General features: G+C 46.8%; 1 protein-coding gene across 2 annotated transcripts; it reads left to right on the top strand.

Annotated features, from left to right (window-relative positions):
• Positions 1-1,275: 1,275 nt before the first annotated feature.
• Positions 1,276-10,433, top strand: HMBS (hydroxymethylbilane synthase). 2 transcript variants are annotated; one of them, XM_009273310.2, is made up of 13 exons: positions 1,276-1,296; positions 1,735-1,807; positions 2,486-2,535; positions 2,631-2,686; positions 3,798-3,875; positions 4,199-4,276; positions 5,406-5,481; positions 6,203-6,316; positions 6,848-6,886; positions 8,002-8,121; positions 8,378-8,431; positions 9,008-9,094; positions 9,320-10,433. In XM_009273310.2, the coding sequence occupies exons 2-13, from the start codon at positions 1,768-1,770 to the stop codon at positions 9,491-9,493; spliced, it is 966 nt and encodes a 321-aa protein (XP_009271585.1). In that variant the 5' UTR covers positions 1,276-1,296; positions 1,735-1,767; the 3' UTR covers positions 9,494-10,433. The 2 variants fall into 2 exon arrangements, with proteins under 2 accessions (XP_009271585.1, XP_009271576.1); XM_009273301.2 differs by lacking the exon at positions 1,276-1,296 and having other exon boundaries at positions 1,670-1,807.
• Positions 10,434-10,543: the final 110 nt, after the last annotated feature.

Below are 10,543 nucleotides of genomic sequence, written 5' to 3'. Positions count from 1 at the left end.
TTCGTTCCTCCGGGTGCCGGCAGTTCCGCGGCCCGGGAAGCGAGTTCGAGTAACGACTCGACGAGCGGGGAACCGGCGGGGACGTAGTCTGGCACCGCAGCTGCCGCTGGCTCATCCTGCTTGTAGGCGGCAAAGAAAGGCTGAGCTCCCTCGTGGGGGACCCCCGTGGGAGGGGGAGTTCACGCGTCCTGGCTCCTTTCTTGGTACTCCTAGCATAAGTTTTGAAAACGCTTCCTTTGGAGCCCGGGTGACGGCAGTTCTAAATAGCGCTGCCTTTGTTGAGGTAACGGCAGGCGAGGGTGCGGGTGCCCTGCCGGGATAACGGGGACCTTGCTGTGGACCTTGCAAGGTAACTTGCCAGGCTTATGCAGCTCTTCCAGGGAGGCGGGAAAAAAAAAACCAGCAAAAAAACCCCGACGACTAACGGCTTCAGCCCGGACAAAGGACAGGGAAGGGACGAGTCCAGAGATACAGTGGGTATCTCTTGCCAGCTGGTCGCAGCAGGGAGGAGCGGACTCGCGAAGGGAGATAAATGTCCTTCAGGCCTTTGTTCTGAGATAACCTTGTTCGTTCTGGTAGCACGTTCTAAGAAGAATTCTGTACTTTCAAGAAGGTGCTGCGTGTAGACGTCAGGGCAAGGGACGTAGCTGTGCATACGTATTACCTCTTTTTCTAACCTGAGGCTCCTGTGGCCCTTTACAAAGGGAAGCAGCTACTTATACTCGTTTTATATGTAGGGAAACTACAGTCCTGAGAACAAAGTTAATTGCCCCAGGCTACACAGCTCACCAGTGGGAGAAAAGCTGAAGCTCGCCTGCGGTTGCTTGAGTCTGCTGCTGCTTGCATGTGTAGAATGACCCTCTGCTAGCGTAATTCTGTTTTTATTTCACTTGCTTCCGCTGTTCTTATGCGAGGGAATGTTCTTCCTGCACTTTACTACTTCAAGATCTGTTGCTTGCTGTGCGTGTAGGCCTAAGCTGTTACTTTTATTTTTGTCCATAGAACCTCTAAATAGGGCTCTGATCTTATAGAGGATAAGTAACTCGTGTTTGCCGGTAACTATAGGTTTTTCCAGCGGCACAGTGAAATCCCCCTGGCTTCTCCCAAAACTTGCAGTATTGGTAAAATTCATACTTTTAGAAAAAGCAGAGGGTACCCAGCGTGCGATATGACTTGTTCTTTCATCACTGAGCAACAAGAGGATGGTTTTGCTTACCTTTCTGCCCACTTGCCGATGAGCGGGCATCTTTCAGCAGTCGCAATCCACGGAGGTGAAACCAAGCGGCTCCAAGTTAGGTAGGTAAGCGCTGTCTATGAATAAGGGCGCCGAGGTGGTGTAGAGAAATGGAATTTCTGACTGGGGGACAGCTAGTGACTGTAATCCTGACACACAGTCTTCTGCTCTAGTCGCCCTTCCTAACTCGATAAATTCTTTGCTTTGCCTCGTCAGTGCTTGGATCACAACGGCACTGGATGTGGGGAGATGTTACTCTGCCGCTTAGTCGATAAAAGAAGTTCCTCGGTGAAATGCTCTGGTCGTGGTCTGAGTTCACGTGGTTGAAGGAGTTTGTACATATGAGTGATTTTACTTGGGGCTACTTATTTCTCATGCTTTTGCTTTAGAGAACGTGGTGGTCACGCATGCCCGACCATCGAAGAATGGCAAAGTCCTCTCTAGCTACTGTATGGATGATGTGCTCTTTGTGTAGGGCTTTGTTTTCTGCTTTGTTGCAGCTGGCCCGGATTCAGACCGACAGCGTAGTCGAGATGCTCCGTGAGCTATACCCTGACCTCCGCATTGAGATTGGTAAGTGTTTTTGGATGCTGCCCTGGGGTAGACGGCAGCAGGAGCCAGCCGCTTATCTTTGTGTGCAAGAGGTGTGTGTAGAGTGCTGTCACGAGGAGGAGGATTTGACTCTGCTTATCTGAGAGTGCTGTCTGAATTCAGTTAGGTTGTGTGGCTGCTGATTTCTTCTAGGGGAGAAAGGTAGATTTCATAAGCTCCTGATGATTGAAGCTCTGAGTATGTCATGCAGATGGTGTTACGTTGGTCCGTTTGAGAACCTGGCATCGCTCTGGCTGCACCCCACTATGCATTAGGGACATTTTCCTGTCCGGTGCTTGAGGCGTTCAACAGCACAGGAATAATGGGAGCCCAGCCTTGCGCTGAAGAGAACTGCTGAGTACCTGTTTACTGGCACTCCAGAGAAAGACCGTGGCAGTTTCCGCTGGGTCAGCTCTTCCCAAAGCCTGCCCTCTTTCCCCTTGCTCTGTTTTTGAGGACGGTGAAGGAAGTCTCAATTTCATTTGTCTTGAGTGCAGCGTATTTCTAGAAGCGAGCTGCTCTTGTATTTATCTTGAGTCTGTGTTCACGCAGTAGTGTGTGATGCTGTACTGCTCGTTACATGTTACGTTGATATTTCCAGTCTAGGCCTACGTGCTCTGACCAAGCCTCACGTTTAACTTGTGCTCTCTCTCTGAGCAGTTGCCATGTCAACGACCGGAGACAAGATCCTGGATACAGCACTTTCCAAGGTAAAGGTTCTCCTCTTCCTCTACACGAGAATTGTATTTGATGATATATTTGTAGATTTTTCTTTTGTGATTCACGTTCCTCCATTTGTGTGTAGATTGGGGAGAAGAGCCTCTTCACCAAAGAGCTAGAAAATGCACTTGAAAGACATGAGTAAGAGCTCATTGTTTTCTCTTCCTCCTCTGGCATTCGTGGTGCTCTGTGGACATCTTTGGCTTGCTGCATATGTGATCTAGGTTCCTTCTGTTCTGGTACCTCTCTGGCTAAGAAATCCTTTGATAAGTCATTGTCTCTCCCCCCTACCCTGGGCTTAGGCCACGTATTTTGAAGTGGAGATGTTGTGTCGCTTGGTCTGCCCCAGTTAGGTTTTTTCCTCCTGTGATTTGTGTGTTACATGCGCATCAGAGAGGATGTAATCTAATCTAATCCCTACTTACAAGTACGTTCTTTTAAAAATACTTTGCTTGGTGGTGTTAACATCTTGCATAATGTATGTAGCGTTATCATGTTAACATTTATTAACAAATTTGCATGCTAAATATGCAGGAGAATTGGGCATGGGCAAGTTGTGCTGCTTTCCGGGTAACTTCTTTCTACAGACTCGGTTCAGGCTCCTGCTGGAGGAGGAGAGGGAGATTAGTGCTTTTTTTTTTCCCCCTCCTTCTTTTTCCCTTTTTCAGTGTCCCGAGGAGGGTTTCGGTGGTGCTTATGTCTTAGTTAAAGTAGGTTTAAAACCAAAGATATTCTTCTGCATCTCTGACACGTAGGCACGTGCTACTGCATTTTCAAGTGAAGTCCGTGAAAAAATACTGGAGACTCGAGCATTTTCAATGACGTTCGTTGGCCTTGTGGCGAAGCAGATAGCGTTTACTTTGGCTAGCTATTATTTTCGGTTTGAAGCGTAATACTAGACAATGTACTGGTTGCCTATTGGTACGATGAGTCTCTCCGTGTGAACATCTCCAGCGTCTTACCCTCGTTCAACCTGATTGTTGTAATGTGTCTTGCATCGCTGCTGGGAGGAACGCATTGTCTTAGTTTTACAGGTGGGAAAAGAGGGATAGAGAAAGGTGAAGTGGCTTTTCTGGAGTAACTCTAGAATTCTATAGTAATTCTGGCTATAGAATCCTGAAATTCCTCCCTCTTCTCCAAATTAATTCCCAGGGTGGGTGTTGATGCTTTTCTGTAGATGACCTGCAGGCCTCTGGTAGGTACCGCGTGAGCTCAGCCATCTGTTTAGTGATTACTGTCCTCTAATTTTTAGAGTTGACCTCGTGGTTCACTCCTTGAAGGACCTGCCAACTTCTCTTCCTCCTGGCTTTACCATCGGTGCCGTCTGCAAGTAAGTGTGGACGTGAGGCTCGATTCTCTGAGGGACGTGCATTTTACAGTGTTGGTAGTGGTAGGAAAGCAAAGGCAGCTTAGGTCCTTTTAGGTGTTCAAAGTTTGACCACCCCCTGATTAATCTCTGAAACAGTGGAAACATTAGAGCTGTCCTAGCGTTTCGTAGCCAGCAGGTTTGCTGGAAATTCTTGCTTTTACAATGATGATGGGGTATTTGGGAGCCAGAGGCAGTTCCTCTGGGGACCGATAGCAGAACCGTTAAGCTTAACAGCCTTCTGTTAAATGACGTGTCAGCCATTCTGCGCTTGCATTATTTTGCAGAAGGGAAAACCCACTTGATGCTGTTGTCTTTCATCCCAAAAACTGTGGGAAAACGCTGAGCCTCCTTCCTGAAAAGAGGTGAGTGGGGAGAGGAAGGGGAAGACAGTCAGGCGTAAGAATGAAAGGGAGGAGTTGGCTGATACTTCCCAGCGGCAAGTCAGTGAGCTCCTTGCTTTATCCTGTAGTGCTTTTACACTGCCTTCCGTTAGCTTTCCATAGACATTACACTGAACCCGCTTGCTGAAAAGAGCAACGCTGTCTCATGGGAGTGCTGCACACCGAGTGAGGTTGGATCTCTTGAGCCACCCTGGAGTTGCAATGTTTTCTCAAGTCAGACCCTTTCTTATCACAGTCTCCGTGCTCTTGTTCTCACCCAGCCGGTTCTGATTTCTTTGTTGGTTTTTTGGCATCATTCTCTTACGGTTCCGCTGGGAGCATGAGCAGTTTCTCCATTTTGATTCACCTGCCTTTTTGTAGAGGTTATTGGAGTCTTTTGTTTGAGACAGCTGAGTGAAATTACTCAGATGAAGGTAACTATGAGAAAGATTCCCCCCTCCCCCCGCCCCCGGCATGTTAAAGTAAAAGAAACAAACTAGCTGTGATACAAACGTAGACTCGCGCTTCTGCACATCTGGATAGCAGGAAAATCACATCTGGTTTGGGTTCCAGGGTACCAAGAAAAGCGAATAGCATACATGTCTAGAAAGGAAATGCTTACTGTCCAGAGTGGCGGTTTTCTGTGGTTCCTGGTTATGCACCCTACTGTTTCCAAAGGTTCTCCTCCCACTGGATTTCTGTCATTGATGAAGCCCCTTCGTTTTAGTAACTTCAGTTGTCTGGCTACGTCTGGTTCAGTTTGGGGCAGCCGAGTCTCTTTTCTGTGACAAGTGTTGCCGTCTTTAAATGAGGTTTCATCGGTCCTTGACGGTGGCTAGGGGCTGCCTTCCAGAAGCATCTCCTGTAAATCAGTTCCTTGGGAGTGGCTTGCCTGCCCACTAGCTTCAGCCCAGCTTTATGCTAAACCTCACAAAGTGGTTTTCTTTCTTCTAAGGTGATATAAATCACTGGCAAGTTCTTGGATCTTCGTTTCAATTAAAAAAAAAAAAAAAAAAAAAGTCATTTGTTTCCGTGAAAGTTCTGACATCTCTCTGGCTGGAGGTAAGTGTAGGAGTATTCTGGATTTCATTGATTTTTTTTTTCCCCACAGTGTGATTGGAACCAGTTCACTTCGGAGAGCAGCCCAGCTCAAAAAGAAGTTCCCTCAGTTAGAATTCAGGGATATTGTATCCTTTCCTGGCCAAATGTGGGAGCTGGGTAAAGCTGCAAGCAGGAAAATACAACTTAATGCGAAATCTAGAATCAAGGCTGATTTATACCACCTGACCTACAAGAACAAGCCGCTTTCTCAAAGGCTGCCCTCCGCTAACCTATTCTGAGAGGGGTGTATAGCATACTGTAGCCCATTCTGTCCTCTACTTTCTCACGAGGCTGTAAAGAAGGGGCCAGCTTTCACCTAGCTGAAATTCAGGATGCAGATGAATTTTATGTTAAGGGATGTTCAAAAAAACTCTTGAAGGGTGCCTAGCGTGTGTCTGTCGCAGTGGTGTGGCCAAATGCCGATTGGTTCCCAATATCCCAGATGCGATTTGGGCCACTAGTTCCAATGTGGCCCGCTGAACTAGTGGTAAAAGGCACCGCTGCTTCAGTCCTAGTAACCTAGTTCTTTGCTGTGCAAAAGGAGTTGGTGTCGGGTGTTAATAATGTACTATGATGACATGCATATCTTTTTGAGAGTCAGTGCTTGAATTACTATTCCATAATGCTCAGCAAAATGCTATTTAGAGAAACAATTGTCCATATTTAACACTTCTTTCGGGATGGTACTCTGATTCTCATTTGGAGGCTGTTGGATTTTGTGCCTTCTCTAAACACACTCAAGCGAATGTTAAGTGCTTATAGGACTGTTTGCCTGCTGTTTCTGTGCTTGCTTAATCACTTCTACAGAGAGGGAATTTAAATACCCGCTTAAAGAAGCTAGATGAGAAGGAAGACTTCAGTGCCATCATCCTGGCTGCTGCTGGGCTGAAGAGAATGGGCTGGGAGAATCGCATTGGCCAGGTGAGGAGCAGCAAAGCAGAAAATACCGTTCTCTGCTGAACCATCAACTGCTTGCCTTTCAGACCTTGCAGTTGTCCTGTCAAAGGTGAGCATGCAGTCTGCTCAATCCATTGCCACGGTAGCTCGTGATTTGATGTGCTTCAGGGAGGATTTTTTTCTTTTTTTTTTTTGGTTGGTTGTTTTTGTTTTCTTCACACAGAGATTTATACTGTTCAGCTTTCCGTGGTGCAGTAACAGTTTGTAATCTGATCGTCTCCCAGCATTTCACAATACTCGTGTCTAGCAACGCAGCAGCGTGCATGACTAATATTTTTCTGATTAGCTAATTCACAGTGTGTTACAGTCCAGGTGAAGGAAAGCACATCATCTCACTTTAGGGGTGGAAACATTGAGGCGTGGGAAGGGGGAGGTGATGCTTCTTTGGTCAGGCACAAAATCAGTTGATGTTAGAGGTGAGCATAGAATTTGGCTCTCGCTTCCTATATTCCGAACAGTGCAACGTGAGTGAACCCTGGTTTTACTTTCTTCCAGCTCCTAAGCCCTGAAGATTGTCTGTATGCTGTTGGACAGGTACGTTACAACTCTTGTATCTTAAGCCATACTGCGTATTGAAAGTCGGCAGCAGTACGATGCGTCATAGTAGTTAATTGTGCCAAATACTTCTCGTGTGTTGGTTGCCAAGGAACTGCTACATCGATCTCTTTTGTTGGCCGTAACGCTGTTTTAGGCACAGCTTGTGGGAAGAATGGTAGTCAGCTCTGTTACCCGGTGTGGTGGGGGCTGATTTCCATCAGTAATGGAAAAGCAGTGAAAGGTGAAGGTAATGTGTGGCACAACTACACTGGGGCGACGCGGCAGATGTAGGGCAGGCTCTGGCAGGGTCAGTGTTTCACTGTACCAGGATAATTGTGCAGAGCCGCCGCAGTATCTTTGCCTTGTTGTCCTGACTCCCGTAGGGTGGAGCTGAAACACCTGCCTTGGAGCGCATTCTTAGTGCTCTTGTTTCTAGGCAAGCAAACCATTCTAGCCCGTGCTGGCCGTGTGGCTGAGTTTACGCAGTGTTGCACAGTGGGTATCAAGCTTGCTAAACCCAAGCTGGCTATGCATTAGTGATTGCAAGTGACGAATCTGCAAATTCAGTCTGAAACAGTTATTTTGACCACGTGTTAGTCAGGTACTGTGCAGGTCCTTCCCCCCCCCCCCCCCCCCTGTGTCCCTTTTTTTTTCCCCCCCCCCCCCCTGTCTTGTTTCCAGTTTGGGAAAGAATTGTTTTGTCAACAAAGAATTGTTACTCGTTCAGCACTTGATCTTGAGAAAAGGTTGGGAAGCTTGGATTTATCCAGTGTTCTCGTCACAAAGGGACGTCGGGGTGGGCATTTCTACGTATGCAGTCATAACTGAGATAGGTTCTAGAATGGTTTGAGGTGACAGTGTGATCTTGAACGCTTGGCTGAAGTAAGTTCTGATCTTCCCTTTACACCAGCTGCTATAGCATGTCTCTGCAAACAGCGGATTGTTTTGTAATTTGTTTCTGTAAACGTCTAAACATTGCTCCCTTAGTGAAATGCATCCAAGCCTCTGAGTTCCATTTCATGACCAATGCAGAGTGCACACAGAGATGCACGAAATTGAGGAATTATTATGACTATTACGTTGTGTGTTTCTTTTTCTTCTTCTTTTTATAGGGTGCCTTAGCAGTGGAAGTTCGTGCCAAAGACCAAGAGATACTGAATATGGTATCTGCCCTGCATGATGCGGACACCGTGTTACGCTGCATTGCTGAGAGAGCCTTCATGAAACGTTTGGTAGGTGTGGCATCCTTGCTCTTCTGCCTGCAGCAGTAAATACTGCTCTGCTACTTGACCTGATGCCATAGTATGGGAAATCTGTTACGCTTTCCTAAAACTGAGTAAGTAAAGTAAAGTAAATCAGAGATTTACTTCTGAATTGAGAAGGGCCTGAAGAGCGATAGGTGGGGTTGTGTGCAGTCCAAACTTTTCAGAGGCCTCTGCTTTGAGTGTGTCGGGTAGACGCCTCACCATCAGCTGCTTTCTGTTTTAGGAGGGTGGATGTAGCGTCCCTGTTGCCGTCAACACCATGCTGAAAGATGGCCAGGTGAGGAGCACTTTCTATTTATCTGGGATTATTTCTGAAAACCTATTCCAGCGCATGCGTGTGTGTTCCTTGATCCTTCCCTGAAGGTAACTCCAGCAGATACCTTTGTAGCCAATTAGGGCAGATAGGCTCCTGACTCGGGCCTTCGGGGTTTGTGTCCAAAGCAGGAGTATGAGAACAGGTTTGGCTACTGAAGCTCAGTCTTCTAGAAAATGCCCTTATAATAGTACCAGATTTCCCCCCCCGCCCTTCTGTAAAAGTAGTGTTGCCCTGAGATCTGAAAGTCTCGCTTCTGACCCCACAAAATCAGGGTTTTTACACAACGGAGTGCAATTAAGGAGGTGGGAAGCTAGAAAAAAGTTCGTCTTTTTCCTTGGGAAGTCGCATCTTCCCCAACAGAGATTACTTTTCTTACAGTTGTATTGTATTGCTATTCTTGCTGATCCCACTGCACCGCTAAAGCATCCCCCTCCAGGCTTGGCTTCGTATGTTGCATGTTTTTTTTAAAAAAGGGGGTAGTTGACTTTCTGTTTGTTTGTTAATGCGGTATTAATCCCTTCTGTATGTCCTTCCAAGTTGTATTTGACAGGAGCAGTCTACAGTTTGGATGGATCCGATAGCCTGAAGGAGACTATGCAGACCAGTGTTAATTATCCCCAACAGGTATGTGAACCACGGCGGGTTCAAAATCCAAACCTGAAGCTGAATGACAAAACCAGACCTCTTGAAATCTGTTTATTACTTTTGGTCCGGTTCCTTGGAAACTGGAACAGCGCACTTTTCTCGAGGCTCCTCAGACCACAGATTTTACCCTGTTTCGCACGTGGCTTAAACTATTAATTGCCGACTCCTTCCCGCTGCCTTACATTGAGGTGTTTATATTCGCAGAATGAAGATGGACCGAACGACGATGTGCAGCATGTTGGCATCACAGCCAAGAATGTCCCTGGTCAGGCCCAGGAAGCTGCAGAGAACCTTGGTGTTGAACTAGCTACTTTACTTCTGAGCAAGGGAGCTAAGCATATCCTCAGCGTGGCAAGGCAGCTCAATGATGCCCGCTAAACCTGCGGTGTGGTTGGCACGATTGCTACAACTCTAGCAAGTCTTTGCAGCCACGCTATCATCCTCCTTTGGAGGAAGGGATTTATTTAAACGTTCACTCCGGTCTTATCTGACGTTTGAGCGCAAAAACTTGAAATACTGAGTTGACTAACTTGATTAGTTTACACTAACACTAGAGAGGGTTTTCATCCCTCTCTGTGTTTCTCTAAATTGCAAAGTCTCTCTCTGAAGTGTTTTCAACCATTTTTTGTAGCTAGGAAGTTAAAAAAATATTAAAAATCTGTAAGTGTTCTCCTATTCCATTTAGGAACAAGGTGCTCACTACAGATTATAATTGGAGGCTCAACTGTGACGGTACTAAAGCGCTGTACCGTGCTGACAGTATTAAAGTACTTTCAGTAGTCATTAGTATTACTTGGGCCTGTTCACTCATCGGAATGCTGAAGAGGATGACCGCTATAGTTCCCGATACCAGGTTCCTCATAGTAAAGTTAGCACAGATACCATGTTCATCATAAGTCTCAGTTAAGGTAAGAAATTAAGTTTGCAATTACCAGATGCAAATTTGTCAATTGGCCGCTAATAAATTAGGAGGTAAGTGGACAGCCAGTCTGGTTTCCCTTGTACACAAGTGTACAAGGGTAACCTCGGATGGTCATTCAGCTGCACTAACCAAGCAACGGCGAGCTGAAGAGGAAGCCCCAGTTTGGGCTGTTGTGCCTTTCTTGGTAACTGTTAGCCCTTTCCTCTTCCCGTGGCTCCTTGCACTCGCTACTGGGTTGCCATCCTCCCAGCGGGGCTCGTGTATTACAGTGCCTTCTAGAAACGCTGAAACGGCACCTTGCCAGGGTCCCATTTTGGAAATGAAGCATTGTTTATTCTCTATGCAAGGTCCACTGAATGTAACAGATGACGAATACAGTTCAGTTATGAGCACCCCATAGCGTGAGTGCAAGTCTTTACGGGCTCAGCTCCTCGGTTCTTCCAGCTGGACTCGAGCGGGCCGGTTGCTCACCGGTGCCTCGATTGGCCGCCGGCCCGCTGCGGGTG

Source organism: Aptenodytes forsteri, unplaced genomic scaffold, assembly GCF_000699145.1.
Source record: "Aptenodytes forsteri isolate BGI_AS27 unplaced genomic scaffold, ASM69914v1 Scaffold187, whole genome shotgun sequence".
In the NCBI taxonomy this organism is placed as follows: domain Eukaryota; kingdom Metazoa; phylum Chordata; class Aves; order Sphenisciformes; family Spheniscidae; genus Aptenodytes; species Aptenodytes forsteri.
This window is presented reverse-complemented; position numbering and strand designations above follow the sequence as displayed.